The sequence below is a fragment of the Scatophagus argus genome, chromosome 9 (genome assembly GCF_020382885.2).
Source record: "Scatophagus argus isolate fScaArg1 chromosome 9, fScaArg1.pri, whole genome shotgun sequence".
Lineage (NCBI taxonomy): Eukaryota > Metazoa > Chordata > Actinopteri > Scatophagidae > Scatophagus > Scatophagus argus.
Window position 1 is genome coordinate 13,641,592 of NC_058501.1, and position 18,868 is coordinate 13,660,459.

The 18,868-nt window shown below is 42.4% G+C and overlaps 3 protein-coding genes across 4 annotated transcripts; all 3 read left to right on the forward strand.

Moving 5' to 3' along the window:
- The first annotated feature begins 2,869 nt into the window (after positions 1–2,869).
- hoxa10b (homeobox A10b) lies at positions 2,870–5,275 on the forward strand. Its single transcript, XM_046400586.1, is given in 2 exon segments — positions 2,870–3,677; positions 4,525–5,275. Coding segments are annotated over 2 exon segments (1,083 nt in total). The 3' UTR covers positions 4,800–5,275.
- A 1,874-nt stretch (positions 5,276–7,149) lies between these two features.
- On the forward strand, positions 7,150–8,949 carry hoxa9b (homeobox A9b). The gene is made up of 2 exons (XM_046400585.1): positions 7,150–7,815; positions 8,251–8,949. Exons 1-2 carry the CDS (start codon positions 7,299–7,301, stop codon positions 8,487–8,489), a joined length of 756 nt encoding a protein of 251 aa, XP_046256541.1. The 5' UTR covers positions 7,150–7,298; the 3' UTR covers positions 8,490–8,949.
- A 5,766-nt stretch (positions 8,950–14,715) lies between these two features.
- Positions 14,716–16,666, forward strand: hoxa2b (homeobox A2b). Of its 2 annotated transcripts, XM_046400773.1 has the most exons (3): positions 14,716–14,989; positions 15,071–15,284; positions 15,758–16,666. In XM_046400773.1, exons 1-3 carry the CDS (start codon positions 14,906–14,908, stop codon positions 16,444–16,446), a joined length of 987 nt encoding a protein of 328 aa, XP_046256729.1. In that variant the 5' UTR covers positions 14,716–14,905; the 3' UTR covers positions 16,447–16,666. The 2 variants fall into 2 exon arrangements, with proteins under 2 accessions (XP_046256729.1, XP_046256728.1); XM_046400772.1 differs by having other exon boundaries at positions 14,718–15,284.
- Positions 16,667–18,868: the final 2,202 nt, after the last annotated feature.

The following is an 18,868-nucleotide window of genomic DNA, read 5'->3' on the forward strand; positions in this document are numbered from 1 at the left end:
ACTTGAATGGCCTGCCATAAGCTAATAAGGGCCCTGGTGCCTTCCTTATTCCGTGCATCCTGTGGCTCCCAGGAATTCCGCTTTGATTGCTGCACATCCTCCCAGTTGCTCCAGTAACTTGGCCATAAAACGCGGATTCGTCTGGAGCATTTGGAGAGTAGTGCAATAAAGCGTCTGAGACCAAGGTTATTAACTGTGACTAAGGGGCTGAAAAACAACGGCTGGGAGCATTGAAAGCTTGTCCTCGGACCTTTTCCGGCGTCATTTGTTTCAGCATCTTACCGTGGTAGGAATATTCTGCATTTGTGTTGCAGTGCAGGCCTGCCGGATTCGTCCACTGGGTGGCGCTCCTGAGATCAATGTCATTACCGTGAATTGAGATATACAAGAAGTTTGACTCAACGCTCAGCTGCTTTTAAAATATGTAACCGCCTCAGGATTTCATTTGTTAAGGTAGGCACAGAAATATCATCGTGTGCATTTTATGACTAAATGGGGTATTAATGTGATACCAGGAAGTGGGACTAGTTCTTTCTAGTTTATTCCAAGGTTTCCATTTGAAAAAACACTAACACGCCGTTTCTCATTTAAGGCGCAGATGTTCTGACAAAATTATCTCAAGTAAACAGTACAAGAAAAGACAAGAATGTTTCTTTGAGCATCAGATTTAATGCATGTTCTCAGGTTGCCGTTTTAGGCCCTGAGTGACTAATGCGCCCTGAGAAATACGATCACAAGGGCGTACGTTCCAAACAATTTGTGGCTCACTAACTTTTATAATCTCCATACAGTTTAAAACGTAAATTATACTTCATTTTATAAATGCTGAATATAATTTATGTTCTTAAGTCGTTACCTAAGCGATGTAAACATGTGGAAACAAGAGTCTGGATTGTTTATTCTCTTTGATATGAAGATGCAGCTTGTGTGTGTATCATGTGTGAGTGCTTGTGCGTGTGCGCTGGCCACAGACAGACACACACACAGAGACATTTTTGACACAAAGGATTTTCATGAATTTTCCAACACGTCTTGAAAGAAAGTGAGTGAATGAATTAAAAAAAAAAAACAGGTTTTATGAGAATAATAATATAAGCTCACCCACAGCGCACACTGGAACATCACAGGGAATATCAAATAGGATTAATGATTATTATCATTCACTGAGGCTAGACTGCAGCAGGTTTGACGCCATCTAAAATGGCTGTACATAAACTGTAGCTCTCATTTCTAGACTTTATGGCTCCAGACTTATAGGAAAATGGAGGTGGCCGATGTTGTATTTCAGGGTAAACCCACCTTTGGAGACATTTTAATGCTGACCTAAATCTGTAGGCCTGTGTTATAAACTCCCATCCACAGTGACGGTTTGAGGTAGCGTGGGTTGGTGTATTCGTGACTTTATTTCACTTTATTTTAAATATTGTGGGGGCTCAGGCCAACGATTTTGTGTTTACTTCTCGTTCTGTTTTATATGATGAGAATCCAACTCATCCAACAATTTCCATGTTATTTTTTTTATTTACTTGAAGGTTGGACTCATGAGACGATCCACACCAGATTATTTGTCTTATTTGAAATTAAAACTAAATGTGTAGACTATCATTAAACATTGACCCTCTTAAATTGTATATGTAAGCCTTGCTGCTATGCAAGTACATTTTATTTTTATTTTTTTCTGGCTAAATCACGGTTACTAGTTTTTTTGTATTTTACGTCCAACTCAGATCCGTAGGCCTTTTGTCTGAAAAAAATGTCACGTAAAAGGACAAAGACTGTAATGAGAGAAATAGTGAAAATATTTCGTATGCTTAAAAAACAAAACTAAAACCACTTTAAAGGGCGCACTGAGCATTTTGTCCGAAGGTATTAGGAGGGGCTGATTTAATAAGGTAATTTATTGTTATTATTATTATTATTTAATGGGATTAAATGTTGTGTAGAGCTTGAAATAAGTCAGTAAAAGCAACGAGGAGCTCTTCCACATTCCCACTAGTTCTTCATGGAGATAACAGCCACATTAACAAATTCTAATCCATCCAGCAGACGAACTGAACTTCTCACAGTCTTGCCAATAGGCTATTAGGTGACCCTCAAGAAAAATGTAGCTCCAGGGCAATGTTCAACTGTTTCATGTACTTCAGTGTGCCTGCGTGTCACCTCTAGAAACGCTCACCAGTGTCTTTGCAGTAAAAGGTGTCTGGACGCAATCTTGGCATGCAACCAAAATATTCACAACACAACCAGATAGGCTGGAGGGCTGTGGAAGCAAGTAAGTGTGCACTGCAGCTTAACCAGCAGTGTGGTGAGATAAAACAGTGTGTTTCCTACGCTGCTTTTGGTCAGTCCAGGAGAATTTTTTAAAAAAATAGTCCAATAATATTAATCAGAGTAGCACAAGAAGGGTTGAGGGTCCCTCGGCCATGGAGTAACACGGGACCTTTTGGAGTTTTGATGCACCCCGTGCTTCTCAGAGGCACCTCTAGAACCCTTCATTTTTACAGTGCTGTAAAACTGGCCATAAAGCTATGCATTGTACATGATTGTTAGGGACAGCTTTCAACTACTGAGTTGTCAAATAAGGCTTGTTGTTAAATTTGCATAGGCAGCTCTGGGCTTGTAGGCGATGGTCGAGGCTTCACAATGTGAGATTCAAAGGAGATTTAAAGATTTTACCTAAAAACCTTCTGATGCACCACTTTTCCCCCCACAGTTTTCTCTTTACTTAGCCTAAAACAAAATATACGACACAGTGGAGCTGCCCGGCAGGACTGGGAGGAGTCTGCAGTCGCCTGGTGTTTTAATTGGCTGCAGGCTACAGTGAGAAGCGTGAGTATCAGTAATTATTCAGCAATGTTTTGCACAAGAAATGTCAGCCAGAAAGGGCTATCTTCATCTTCCGTCAAATTATACCCCAACGATGACATGCCCCAACAACCAAGCTGGAAATTCGTTTTTCGTCGACTCCTTAATCAACGTGAGAACCGACGGTGGTTCATATTACCAAAGTAACGGGGTGTATTTGCCACCGGCGTCGGAATATTCATATGGACTCTCCGGCAGCTCGTGTTTCCCGGGGATCGCTAAGCGCAGCGAGCCAAGCACCCAAAGCGTGGTCCCTTCTCCTGCTCCGTATGTTCAAGGGATGGAGACATGGCTGGAAACGTCGAGATCCTGCCGGGTGGATCAGCCCAGCGGCCCGCATTTGCCTCAGTGTTCATTCTCACCGAGTGTAAAAGAGGAGAGCGCATATTGCCTCTATGAGTCTGACAAATGTCCTAAAGGAGCAACAGTAGATGACATTTCCTACTCGACCGCATCCTGCCCGGTCACCGGTAGCACCTTGCCAGTCCCGGGCTACTTCCGCCTGTCTCAGACATACACGTCCTCCAGGCTTTACCACGACGTCCAGCCAAACACGAATCACTTTACCCTGCAACGTCCTGCCCGCTTGGACAGCCAGCCCTCCCAGCCCCAGGCTGCCTCTGCTGAGCCGGAGCGTAGGGAGAGCCACGAGGAGGCGCCTGTCCCTGCGTCCTGCGCCCCGGCCGGAGAGGAGGACAGCCGGCTCTCCTCGGAAAGCTCATCCTCCCCTGAGCCCGCTGAGACATGCAGTGCGGAATGTCCAGAAAAGCCCGTCAAAGGTGAAGAATAGACGCACACTGTAGAGAGACGTGGCAGAAAATAGCAGACGGCATAAAGGACATGCGCATATATTTTTAAGCTTCCCTTTGTCTTCTTTATACCACTGTCCTCTGCACGAGTGCGAACGCTAGTCTCCTATTAGAGAATTAATATTTAGGTGGACATTCAGCCACGCACAGGTGCGCTTTTATCGCGTATTTTGCGGTTTATCCGGCATGCGACGAAATTGAACGTGACTTAACCAATCAGAGCCGAGGATCAGAGCTATTGTGCATTGTTATCTGCTTTTTATTTACACATAGGTTGCTGGTTGCTGTGTATGTGCTATTACAATGCAATTCCAAAATTTATTTTCACAGGCAACCATATTACTCTTGCATTTTAAATATTAAGAGGGTTTCATTATTATTAACAGAGCCAGTCCGGTCTAATCCAGGCCTTGCTATAATTTCCCCAGACTGAGCAGAGTTTGTTTTATGTCTTAATAAACGTGCAGTTGGCTACAGGCTGCTATGGTTATGGCTGCTTAAAGGGCTAAATAGCAGCTTCTGCTAAAGTGCTGAATTGCTGAACAGCTATATGGCACGTCCACATGGATCTGCGGTTCTGCGTAAAATAAGAATTGGACAAAAGCTCAAAATTTATGCAATTCTCAGTTATTCATGCTTCGTGGTTGTGTAGAAGGTGTCAGTTCATATCGTAGAATTTATATACCAAATCTTATCCTCAGTAGTTTAGCAGAATAAAAATCTCAGTTTTATGGATTGGACATGTCTGGTTTTGTTTCATTGTGATTTTAAATTTTGTTCGCCCATTATTTCCCCAGGTTGGATTGTTTTTGTCCCACCTGTTGCCTAATGCCCTGTCTCATTTTCATAGGAGATGGCAAAACGGAAAGTACGGCTAACTGGCTCACAGCAAAGAGTGGCCGAAAGAAGCGCTGCCCCTACACCAAGCACCAGACTCTGGAGCTGGAGAAGGAGTTTCTCTTCAACATGTACTTGACAAGGGAGCGTCGTCTGGAGATCAGCCGCAGTGTGCACCTCACTGACAGGCAAGTCAAAATCTGGTTCCAAAACAGGAGGATGAAACTGAAAAAAATGAGCCGGGAGAATAGGATTCGAGAGCTCTCCAGCAACTTCAGTTTCTCATGAGACTGTCTGCGTCTTTAGCGCCCTCCTCCATCTATGGCAAGGGCGCCTGTGCAGAGTCCCCCCCCCCCCCCACCCTCCCCACCCCACCCCCACCCGTCCACCCACCCACCCAACTGTGAGAATGTCCATGGAAAATAGGACCCTACTGCTAACTTATTGATTGTTGTTCTTTCTTATTTTCACGTCAGTTTTATTTTTGTCGTGGATGTGTATTTATAAATGGCTTCCATTCATTTGTAACGTTGATCCACTGTGTTTTAAAATGTTCAGAATGTGACCACAATGTTTCAGAGCTTCAGGCTTGTACATATTGTATATTCAACCTGAGTGAACCATTGGAATTTGCATGCTGGACTTACCCTTGGGATACTTGTGTTACAGTTACATGTAGGCCTTTATGTGACCGCTGAAGAACCCAAGAGGTCTGATGAATATTTGCACATTTTGCTGGTCAAATTAATAAAACCATCCCTGCAACGGCAGACTTCTTATTTCATTCAGAAAGACGGATTAGGAGCAGCTGCGCAGTGGTGAACTCTGTAAGCTGGCACAGGTACACTGCATGGTGGTTAATGCCTTTGTGTTTTGGACAAGGTCCGCTTTGCGCTCACTAAATATTATTTCAGTAGTGAAGGATGATGTTTTTCATAGTTTAGGCCTGTAAAAGCTGGATGGCGGATGTACACAGTTCGTTGCTTCTTTTTGTCCCGTACAGACACCAGACTTTTACAAATGTTAGCAAATACAACTGTAAACCGCAGAATGAGTGCAGAGGCAGTCAGTTTTTATTGTTATTATTATAAATTTATTCTAAATAATGAATGAGTTGCTTCTTGTTGCAAAACCGAGAACAAACACTAAATACTTTTTTAATAGAGAAATACTGAATTTAAAACAGTTTCAGGTTGTTGCGGTTTGGTCGCATATTTCGGATCAGGAGTAAAATCTGAGCATTTTCTTTTACGCCTTTACGGATTTCTAAAATGGTAACATGTAGGCCTGTTATACCGAAAAACTGCATATCTTCCACCCCATGAAACAGCTAAAAGCACATTATAACAGATATTCCTGAAGAGGAGAGCGGGCTGTTGAGTGGTTTAGGTAGTCTCATGTTGTTGGGCTATAATATTCCTCCCACAACACGAAACTGCCTTGATTACCTCAGTAAAACTCGTCGCATCATGAAAAGTGAATCACTATTAATTAATTATCGAATTTATTAATTTGGCGCAAAGTGCTTCAAATGCATAACATTTATTATTCCAAAAAGTGCAATAAAGTGTTTTATTGTTGTGCGTAAAAGGCACTCTCCATATCATTTTTTCCTGTTCTTTCTGAGTTTGTTTGTTTGTTTTCCTTTTTGCTTTGCTTCCATAATGCAACTAAATTCCGTTAGGCATCTGGACATGGTTTCATTTAGTACTGCAGTGTTTTCACCACTTCTGTAATTTAAGACCATCTCTGCGAAGGATTTTAAGCGTCTCTGTGTGATCTAAACAGCAGGAAGTGAAGATACAGGCGGGGAGAATGAAAGGATTAAGGCTTGTATGCGCCCAGTAGAGGAGGAAAGGACAGACAAGGCCTCGGTTATGATCATTGCAGTCTGCCAGTTGCCTCGCCGTAGGAAATGCCGGATGCGTCTGCTTGCACCAGAGAAAGGACACAAAGGCTAAGCTTTATTGGTGATATTTAGCTTAGACAGCCAGGTTGTAACCTTAAGAAAAACAACCCAATTGCCCGTGATAAAAAGGACTGTTATATAGCACCCAAATAACCTCACCCCACTTTCCGTTTTAAAATTGCCTTCAGAGTAGACCCACAGCCCTGCAGACACAGCAGCGTGCATCTTGGAAGCTGTCCCTTAATTTGTTTTGATTTCGTAACCTCCAGTGATGCTTTAAATACATCTCTGCTTGTTTTATCTCATTCGAGAAGTCCTGGAAATGGTTTATCTACCAGCTCATAACGAGAAACAGAAGTCCTTTTCCCTTTTCTTTATAGGTGGGGGTCGTTAAATTATTGTAAGTCTTTTATTTGGGAAAATAAATCTTTCTATTAGGTTTTTATGAATATGAATTTAGCGAAGAGCTTGTTTGGTGATTTCCAAATGGAGGCTTTAAAGGAATTCTCCCCTTTGCTCCCCTCTATCACAGCTATGTTAGATTACACCATCAGAGGATCTCTTGGCAAAAAATCATAACGTTTATTGCTAATAAAACGTAATATTTCCCAATAAATGCGTGGGGATTTGCTATTAAAATATGGTGGGGAAAATGGTGGCCATTTACTTGAGCAGCAGGCTGATTTATTATTTATTGTTCTGTCCCACGGTCACGTGTTTGGGGCGCCCTATCCAGGCTTGGGCAAGGTTCAACTTGCTGGACGCATTGAGCTCTTAGCGGGTGCAGGAAAGCAGCACATTACATGCAATGAATCTGTTTTTTCTAACCACAGCAGGACTCTAACGCGAGAATATTTTTTTCCTTTTGCATTTTTGCAATGTCGACGTTGGGGACGAGTTATTATGTAGAAACGCCTGTTCTTTCCGAGCAGGAAGATATGGCACCGAGGTACTCATCAGCTGCAGGGGTGGAGCAGGCGATGCTCACCGAATATGGCGGACACGAGTCTTGCCCTTTGCAGGCGAAATCTTCTATTTTTGGTGGATCTTGGAGTCCCATCTCTGCCCACCCTTCAAACACAGCCGCTCCGACCTATATACATCACCATTACACGAGCGGGGACAGCGATGGCATGTTTACGCGCTCCTGGGCGTTGGATCCGGTCTCCGCGTCCCTGTGTTTGACTGGATTACCATCGACAGCCATGCATTATGAGATAAAACCCGAGCCTTTGATTGGGAGCGCCGAATGTACAACTTTGGAGACGCACACACCTCTTCTGTCTGACACAGGAAACGACACGTCCCTTGCAGAGATTCCCTGCGAAACCACATCCACGTCTAAAGCCACTGAAGAGAGCCCGTCAGCGGAGGAAATGAGGGAGGCAGACGCAAGTAAGCGACGCAGTGTTTTCATTTTATTCTGCTCACTTTGTGGACTCATTGAGGTGAATGGAAAATTGCATTAATGGCTTGAGGGTGGGAAGGAATTATTTTAGGATGACGTAGGCTTGGTTTAGCACAAGAATGGCAAGATTTAAAGGATGTAACGATTTTTGTAACACATATTGTTTAGAGTCAAAGAGGCATAGCTCGGCGACATGTTCTGTGAAAATATTCTCCAACGTGACTGACACACTTCACACACACACAACATTTACAAAGGAATGTGTTGTGGAATTTGCTATCCTCAGTCCTCAAAACAAACCAAAAATAATTTCCTCTTGCCAGGAGTAGCATGTTCTCCTCAACCTGCAAAGCCAATAGCACAGTCTTGTTTGTGAATCCTTTTCTGAGAGCATTAACTCTCCTGTTCCCACCCGTTTCCAGATAACCCATCATCCAACTGGCTTCACGCAAAGCCCACCAGAAAAAAGCGTTGTCCGTACACAAAGCATCAAATCCTCGAACTGGAAAAGGAGTTTCTATTTAACATGTACCTCCCCCGGGATCGTAGATACGAAATTGCGAGACTGCTGAGTTTGACCGAGAGACAGGTGAAAATCTGGTTTCAGAACCGCAGGATGAAGATGAAGAAAGAAAACAAAGACCGGCGGAGAGACAGTTAACTTGTTTTGGACTGATGGTGGATTAGAGTCTGAGGGGGGGAGGAAGTGGGGGAGGTAGAGGGGAGGTGGGTGGGTGTGGGTTCTGTCCTTAATATTTCTGGCCTGTTACACATGTTGTTGTAAAATTTGTGTCGTTAAAATGATGCCCGGTGTTTTTCTGTTTTTCTCTGTTATCCAGTGTTTGATATTCGTCAGAGGACAAAGTGTCTCGTCAGAGTTTAGATGTGTTGTATTTTGCGCACAGAAATAGTTACGATCGTTTGTTCTTGCATGACTTGATCCTTGACTACCTGAATGTCTTTCAGCTACCTATTTTAAGTTATTGTTTTTTGCAATCTAGATGGTTTTTTTTTTCAACTGTTGAGTTTTGATCCATTTGTGAAAACACTGTGCACACTTAAAATACCTCGTCGTTCCTGCAGTTTCATTTAAAATAAAGAGTAGTTTGTATAGCACACGAGAAAACTATTATGCCTTTTATTTTTTTTATTAAAATTTGCTTAATATTAAAACATACAGTGCATCTCTAGCATACAACAAAAATATAATATAATTTAACAGGCTAAAAATATTACAAGCTTACTTAATTTACCACTTACTTTAAAATTTTCAAAAATATTTTAATTAAAATTGAATTTTTACCTCACTCACTCAAAAGTAATTGAAGCATAAACCTGTTCTTATTTTAGGGAGAAAAGACAAAAACAAAAAACATTTAAAAAAAAAAAAAAAAAAACCCCAAAACGCTGAGGTAGGCCTCAGCGTTTTGTAACAATTGAGTTTTACGACGCAAACAACCCAAATAAACCACAAAAAGCCTCCCTGCATTCATTTCCACTCAGACAGGCTTTTGCCAACCCTCCTGGCATGAAGTTGTGTTTCTAATCATAAACTAATATGTAGGTCTTGTTATTATTTGGTCTTTGATTGAAACGTGGCTGGTAATTTATTATTATTATTTAGTTTTCTCATCATGTTTCAACAAATCTTGATTATACAAACACTGACCCAAATTATTCTTGGATCCATCAATCAAAACGCGTTTAGAGATAATGAAACCCACTGGATTACAAGCCAATAACATCATAACAGCAACAGTGTGAACAGTTAGAAATACAAAGTCATCAAAGAGTGAGAGCAACTTAAAGCCACAGCGACACACATTTCAGCATTCAGCTCAAAGGCCGGACATTAGTTAGCACTTAATTATTGTCTGAAAGATAGCTTGTGTGTATGTGTGTGTGCGTGTGTGTGTGTGTGTGTGTGTGTGTGTGTGTGTGTGTGTGTGTGTGTGTGTGTGTGTGTGTGTGTGTGTGTGCATTACTTGGACATTTTCGGCCTTTTAACGTCCCACAGACTCAAACTAAATACAATCACAGCCTCAGCTGTTTATAAGGTGCGAAAACAGCAAAGCATGTAGAGGCGCTGCGACAGCAATAAAGCAGCATTTCTAATGAGGCTCCGGGCAAACAGTCAAATATGTGATATTGTTGTGAGATAAGGCCAGAAGCACACACACACACACACACACACACACACACACACACACACATACAGGGGAGAGTTGCGGGCTATGGCAGGATTGCAGATGGGTCTGTCTTAAAACGGCTAATTACTTTACAACCGTCTGCCAACAAGTAGACTGTCTCAGTGCAGAAACATCCGCCTGTTGGACAACACACACACACACACACACTGACACAACAACACACGCTGAAATCAGCTCCTCAGCAACACACGCAGGCTGCATCACTTTATTTCGTCAGCAAGAAAGCAGAAAAGGACACAGTAAGGAGTGTGTGTGTGTGTGTGTGTGTGTGTAGGGGTTGCTAACAAAAATAAAAATACTTAAAATTAACACACAAAAGCGTCCTGATGGTGCAATCTGGGTGCTGCTGTGCTCTGACCGCCAGCAGGTGGAGGCAGCGGCTCGTCTGAAGGGCCATGTTCACACTGGCTGATGCGTTCACGGTACGCCAAGACTTCCCATGCACCAGTTGTGTCGTTTTCGTCGTAAATAATCGAATCCTGCCGCGTGTTTTGTTTGATTTTATCGTCGTCCATGGCATAGATTCCCCTTTGGAAATCGTTATGGGTTTCTATAAAATGGGTTTCTATTTGGCCAGGGGTTCTGAGGGTAAAGCACAACATAGTTTTTAAAATGTCCATTTGAATAGTTTAGGAGAATATTTCTAGCTATTATAATCAATAATTAATGAATGCAGATAATGACACAAAATGCTATACACAAGGCAAATATATCATTTTATGTTCTTGAAATTAGAGCACATACGTCAACATGAAATGTTCTGCTGATCCTGACTGAATGACCGGGGTGATATGATATTCACACATGATTATCCACACACACACACACACACACACACACACACACACACACACACACACACAGTTTCAGAGGCATCATGTCATTACTTCCTTTTTTCCTGGAGCTGGATTGGACCTCACTGGACCCCCAACTGAGCGATGATCTTGAGGTCCTAAAAAGTGAGAGATACCCCAAACTGTCCCTCCCTCCTGCCTCCACCCTCTCCTGGTCTCCCTCAACATGGCCCCAGCCTCCTTTCACTTCACCCCTTTCCCCGCCTCTCACCCCCAAAGGTCATCCACATGTACCTCATTAGGTCTCTAATTCCTTTTTGGAAAAATCACGGTATGATAGTGACACTGCACACACCTTCAGTGAATTCTCCCCAGTCAGCAGAGAACATTGTTGTGCTTGGATGACATTCATGTCTGATCCCCGTGCATGTTTGGAGGAATCTCTTCCACGCAAACAGTCATTTGAGGAGCCGTGCTGCAGGAAAACAGAAAGATGCATGGATGTTGCTGGCGGTGAGACCTTTCATGACCCCTAATACATCAAACTTCCTGACACCACCGGTGACACAGGAGGCCATGAGTGAACTCTGGAGGAGAAGTTCAGGGGGGTAAAGTCATGAGCACATGGGAGTGTGTTTCCCTTCTTCTCACTGCCAACAGTCTGTCTTTTCGGATGAGGAGAGTGAGGTTCCCTCCGTGATGTGATGTGCGACTTATTAGAGATGCCCAAACATTTTTTTGCAGGTAATTTTACTGAGCTGTCCTGATAACATCTCAGATGACCGCAGTTTTCAGGGGTTTTCAATAGTTTATATGCTAGTTTATATGTAAGAGCTTCTTTCATCAGCCGCTTACAATCTCCAGTGCTTTTTCTTGCATTTTATTAGTAGTATTTTTAATCAAAACCAGATCAGTTTGAAACCATGCTATTTTCTTCAAAGATTTTCATACAGTTTTCCTTTTACCGACAGGGCAGCTGAACTTTTAAGTCAAAGAGGAGGAGAACAGGCTGCCTGTCTGCTAAAAGGTGGGTCGTGTGTCTTGGTAGTATTTTATTCCTTTGCTGTAATGCCTTTGGTTTTCTGACAGGCATTAAGGTGCCCAGAATGGCAGTATCAGTATTTCCTTTTTCCCCCAGTTATCACGATTTTTTTTTTCTGCGTGCAAAACAGTTTGATTTGCGGTCCTTTAACGCGCCTGAAGTATCTGTCAAATCTTGTCATGAATCCAGGGGGCTCAATAAATAAAACTGTAATGTGAAAATCCTGTCATGAACACTGCTTTGTTTCCAGGACACACACACACACACACACACACACACAGGGCTCGACGCTAAATGTGTTTTCCAGAAGGTCCACATACTGCTTGACTGTACAGCTGTATTTTTTTTTCTTCACAGTTTTCCTCCCACGGGCAGAGTATGATGTGATGTATGATATAATGCAGCGTTAATGACGGAAACAACATGCAATAAACACTCTTATAAACACGTTAAATCATTTCAACAAACAGAATTTCAAACTGCAAACCTTCGCTTACGCAAAATGTGTAATCGCCTGTGGGAAAAACGTTTTATTTCACTTTGATACATTTCACGTTAAAGTTGATTTTGCCATCTTTTACACACTGAAAAACAAAACCAGAATCACATTTGACAATTTTCAAAAATGATTTATTTTTCCTAGGCGGTTTAAACATTTGCATCGCTACAAATGGATAATTTCCCAACACAGACAAGGCCGAACATGATAATTAAAATATATATTTTTTTGGTTTGGCCTGCTTGCTTCCCAGATGTCTCTTGTTGTCTCGGAACAGACGGGAAACGCGCCGCTCTCGCTCACAGCTCATCCAGACGCCGTCTGCGCTCGTTCACAACAACCAGCAAAACGTGCCCTCATATCTGTTCAGCCCCGAACAGACAGCAGACTTAAATCAAACACAAAATGTTTAATGTGTTCGGGTCTCAGCGTGCCGCGTTCAAGTTCTATTACATCAAATCCTGTTGTTTTTCAGAAGGGTCTTTGTCCTCTTTGTATCATTGTTCTGTTTCTACACCTGTATCGACTTAAATCTGTGCGCTCTGACCAAGCTGATGCTGTTTTTTTGTTGTTGTTTTTTTTTAAAAAAAAGCATGATTCATCTTTGAATTCTAATAAGAGGAAATAGTAAATTCATGTGGTTAGTTTACATAATTATGTGCAGAAATATAACAATAAACGCTTGACGATGAGCTGAGCACAGATGGAATTCGGTTGAATTTAAAGTATATTCAGTTTATTTCTAATTCAGTCACATTGTATTATTATAGGCTTTGTAAGGATGTTCCTGCTTCCCAAGATCTTTTTTATATTGAGAGCACATCGCTACAAATTAGTGAACCTACACAATTACATGCAGTCAAATCAAACATTTTAAGCAAGTGTAGTACGATCGAATTTTCTTGAAACCGAACAGACCAGAGAAAGACGCGTTCACGGGGTATCAGACACGGAGAAAGGTATGAGACTGAATGGGATTTCTGCTGAATGCCAACACCCACTCACCTCAGCAAACAATTGACGCTATTTAAAAAAAAGAAAAAGCTGCTCCTTTCGTTTCTCTACCACTAACCAAGTCCATTCCTCTCTTCTATGCCAGTCGTAGTCCTTTTCACAAACGAAAAAGTGACAGTTTCATCTTTTCTTTTATATTTTCTGACGAGTGCGCAAAAAAGACAAAATCTTTGTGCGTAATGGCCGTGCGTCTCACTCAGAGCTTCTGCAGAAATCCTCACATTTCTAAACTGCAAACTTCTCCTACAGCCTACCTACAGAGTACTTGTCCTCTTCCTGGCCATATATGATCTAAGGGAGTGTTGGATGGTTTAAATGTGTTCTTAGGGCAGGGAGCTGTCAGACCTTTTGGCGAGAAAGATTGATCACACACAGGCTACCAGGGCTCTTTGTTTAGAGCCTGAGCAATAAACAGCCATCAGATCCCCACCTTTCCTGTGCTTCACACTATGGTGGCAAATCATTCGTACTCTGCGTTGTGCTGTAACCAATAATACTGAAGAGTATGGATGATGGTTTAGGTCAACATTATCCCTGTAGACGAAATAAAATAAATGAAATGGGATGTGAGGCAGGAAGTCGTAAACTGTAAAATGATGACAAATGCCCGTTGAATAACTGCTGTCTTACACTGGTACAACATATTTTCTTTTTGAATATGTTTCCTTTCATTTTTAGCAGGTTTCCTACAAATCATTCAACGTTGAAGTTATCTATAATAACACAATGTGTCAGCATGGATAACTGAAGAACAAATTGCTCCCAAAATGTGACGAACGAAAAATCACACTGAGATGAATTAAAAACTAACCCCTCTGTCTCCTTATCTCTTCTGTGTGTGTGTGTGTATGAGAGAGAGAGAGAGAGAGAGAGAGAGTGTGTGTGTGTGTGTGTGTGTGTTAGGGTGGGGGAGGGGTGGACATGTTGTTGGGTGTCTGGTGCAGTTTTCCTCTCTGAGCAAACCTTCCACGAAAGTCTCAAGATTAACGTCCTGGCACTGTTAACGACTGTGGGCGTCGTTACGTTATGAGACACAAATGTGACCGCTGAAATGATTTGTTTAGTGTCACGCTGGAAATAAACGTACACGGGACACACACATACAAATAAACATAACGGCATGGCAGACTGCGTGGACGAGTAAAGAAGGCACGACGTTTGGGTGCATTTTCGGGGGCTGGGGTGTGGGGAGGGCAGTGGTGTACAAACTGACCCAAAAAAATGTGTAAATAAAGCTACCCCTACCCCCGAAATGAGGCGTTACCCCTCCGACTTTCTCGATCAATCACAGGGGACAGTGGCTTCTTTTGATAAAAACCCCAAATTGTCATTGGGCAGATGTAATCATGTGACAAGCAGCAAGGTCTAATTCCAACCATGTCCTCATGAAAGCAATAGTTTATGGCACAGAGGTCTCCATACGACTATATCCAGTTTAGTAGTTTATGAAAATAAACTGCGTATTAAATCTGAATTCACTTAATATCAGCGAGTTTTCGAGACAAGAAGGAGGAGGAGATGAATTACGAATTTGGGCGAGAAAGCGGTTTTATCAACAGCCAGCCGTCGCTCGCTGAGTGCCTGACATCTCTCACTAACCCTGTCGGTGATGCATTTCAAAGTTCATCAATCAAGAGCTCGGCGCTTTCACAGTCGACACTGATTCCTCCTCCTTTTGAGCAGACCATCCCCGGCCTGAACCCCGGCATCCACCCACGCCACAGCCGCTCAAAGCAGGCTCTGAGAGGCTGCAGCCCGCTGCAGGCTGCATCCCTACCCCCGGAGTACCCGTGGATGAAGGAGAAGAAAAGCACCAAGAGAAACCAGACTGCTGCTGCTGCTGCTGCTGCTGCTGCGACAACGACTGACTCCTCGCCGCTTTACTTCTCCCCCCAAGGCAAGACATGATGATTAATAACCTCCATGTAAAAGGCTCCTCATTGTCTGAGGATTCCCCCTCTGCAAGGAGCTGCATCCCGGGCCTTGCAACGTGGGCGTCCCTTTAAGCATGTATAGGATTTTGATTTAAGCATGCTTAATCTCATCAAGTAACGCACTGGCATGTGATGCAGTGTAAGACTGTTAATGTTTGACAGTAATGGAGAGTGATAGATTATTCTTACACGGGCCAGCAGCTGGCATGTTCATTAATCTTCACCCTCCGTCCTGTCCTGTCTACGCAGACCCATCATATTCTGCCTGGGGCCCATAAATCTTCCCCGTCCGGGTCTTTCCTTGCCACAAGTTTCCCCCCTCCCACAGAGTTTGTTTTTCCACACACACAACTTGTGTTGGTGTTTTATTTTTGATCGACAGCTTCTCTGTAAGTAAAATAAAATAAAATAAAATAATAATTTGGCTTTTTTTCAGGTTCACCAGAGGTCCCAGATGGTGGTGTTGGCGGTGGAGGAGCATCCCGGAGGTTGAGGACTGCGTACACCAACACCCAACTTCTGGAACTGGAGAAGGAGTTTCATTTTAACAAATATCTGTGCAGACCGAGGCGAGTGGAAATAGCCGCGTTGCTGGATTTAACAGAGAAGCAGGTGAAGGTGTGGTTTCAGAACAGGAGGATGAAGCACAAAAGACAGACCCACTGCAAGGAGAACCGGGACAGTGAGGGGATATACGCGTGCCTGGACGACGGGCCGGAGGACGAGTTCGAGCAGGAGGCGGACAGCAGCGTAGCCGGGACGCTCCTGGAGAGGGAGAGGTATTTCCACCAAAATACCCTGACTTCACAACAGTGTCAGAACGGACACAATGGGGAGAACCAAAGCCCGGCTGTTACGCCTTTGAACAGCAATGAGAAAAATCTGAAACATTTTCCTAACCAGGCACCCACTGTTCCTATCTGCGTGTCCACAATAGGCCCGGACAATGATAATTCCCCGAGCCTGGACGTTTCCTTGCAGGATTTCCACGTTTTCTCATCCTCCTCCTCTTTCTCACCAAGTTTGTCCGATTCAACGGAAAGTCCACTGCCTTTATCGTCCGAAACGTTTGACCTTTTCTCAGAAACACTGACAACAATCGACCTGCAAAACCTGAGCTACTGAAACATTTCAGCATGTTTTATTTGAATTCACACACTTGTGTTGCGTTTATGTGCTCAGTTGTAGCGTTGAGGGGGGGTTGGAAATATTAGAAGTCACAAATAAGGTAAGTTAAAGCAAAAACAACAAAGCTACTATTCAGCCTGTAGTTTATTTTTATATGGATTTCAACTATAACTGAGCAGAATATTTTTCTTGAAATAAAACTTTTCATTGATGGGAATCAGCGGCGCCATATTGTCTTATTTCACCACAAGGAAGTTTTGAGAGCTTATCGATTTTAGGCCTGCAAAACATAAATTTTGAGTTAGAAGCAAATTATGTTCACCCACGGGCTGCTTTGTAATGCTGAACAGTTTCTTATAGTAGCCTATTCAAATAAGGAGAATATAAACGGCTTCATCTAAAATCCACGGGATGTTTCTGTTACTGATGAGTTTATAATCTCAAACTTCCCCCCAAACAAATAGATGCAGTGAACAGGGCACTATGAGATACAAATAAAATGTAAATCCAAATCTAAAATTGTATGGATACATCTCTGCTTTTATTTTCATTGATTTAGTTGAAATGTTTCTCTTAAATTTGGCCACGGTTGTGGTGCAGACCTCAGTAATTTATCTTACCAGAAAAAGAGATTCATTGCCACCGCATGTTAAAAAACAGAAAAAAAAAAAATTGCAGTGAGAATTGCCTGCTAGGAGTCCCAGGGCAAAAGCTATGACTTTTCTTGGCTCTCTAATTAAATTTTATTGCCTATAAAACTCACAGCACTGAGGGTGCTTGTTTATAGCCTGATCGGCAATGTTCTTTTAAAATTAAGAATCGTGTCCAAAAGACCATTGTGGTTTTTCCAAACTTTGTTTTTTATTTATGAATTAAAATTATTTAAGGTTAATTCAAAACAGATAAGACTTAGCTATCTTTTCCATCAATTTAGGCTTACCATTAGACTATTTAACACCGAGCCAAGAAAGTAGTTCCAAGACCATGGACAAATATCAGATAGAAGAATGTGTTTATTCCGCTCATTTGGAGCAAATTGTAATAACCTTCATGGAGTTGAATTCATGTTAATCTGCACCAAAAGGATTTCGTCCAGTTAAAGGAATTCTTCACAGCGACTAGTTGAACCTCGGCTCGATAAAGCGCACATTGTCCCAGTGTAACAGCCGTGGTTGCTGTTTTTCTCATGACGATACTGTTATTCAACGGGGAATAGAGTTGATGAAAAGCTAAAGTCAAAGATTGTCCGAGGAATCGCAGGATTAACAATCGTACTGATCGATTTTTTTCCGCCCACAGTCTGCAGGGTTACGGGATTCATTTATTCACCGCGCTGATCTCACGGTTGTGCGTTTCGGGCTCAGCAATAATTAAAACCGGTGAGGTGAGGTGAGGTTGAGAAATGTTATCCCTGCACAGATATGCTACCAGCTGATGGCTAATTGTGATCTGAAAACAAAGACTAAGTTATTGTTGAAAGCCCAGGAGGCGGAGAGGCAGTCAGATTTGATTTGGTGCAGTTTGAATACTGAGACCGCACTGTCAGCATGTCTACAGGCTGGGTGAACCACAAATACTCTCTCTTTCTCATGATATGCTCGTTTTTTTAAAAAAAGGTCAGACCACTTGTTCCTTGTCATACTCTTCTAGTTTCTATCTATGAGCACAAATTAAAAAAAAAATATCTTTCTGTAAATCTTTTTCCTGCATGAGGTTTTAGCACGACAGCTGTGCAAATTTAAAGAAAAAATATAATCCGGTTCCTGTGTTTGATTAATAATTTCTATATTATGTATGGTTATATGAAGGAGTTTAATGATTTTGAGCAGCACAGCTTGGTCAACATGCAGTGAGTGGACTACAAAGATGGAATGAGTAATAAAAAGTGGAAGGAACCAATCACAGGAAGGAGTTTGTGAGATGACAGATGAGTAGGTGAAGCTTTATGGGAAACTAGATACAACACTGTGCCAGCACACACACACACACACACACACACACACACACACACAGGTCAAAGGTCAAGCTGGCTCTCCTCTCCTCTCCAAACTGGGAGGAACTGCTGCCAGGTCAGGAGGGGGTCAGGTTTTGAATGACCACAGAAGATTTGAGGATCATAAAGAATTTAATGGCTACTTGGATAGCTAACAGGAAGTGACATCAGGAAATATATGCAGAACAAAACCATGGCAAAGCTGAAATGTGATCTGAGGTTTCATTTCGCATTAAGAAGCGATGAACATGACTGTATATCGCATGGCAATCACCCAAAGATTTAATGGTCTGGTGCTCCCTTTTCTCAGTATGAATACAAAACCAGAACATTTTAATACTTAAAGATATAAAGCAGCAGTATAGGAAAATGCATCACTGCAGGTCGTTTGCTGTCATATTGTAGGCTTATCAAGTATCAAAGCAC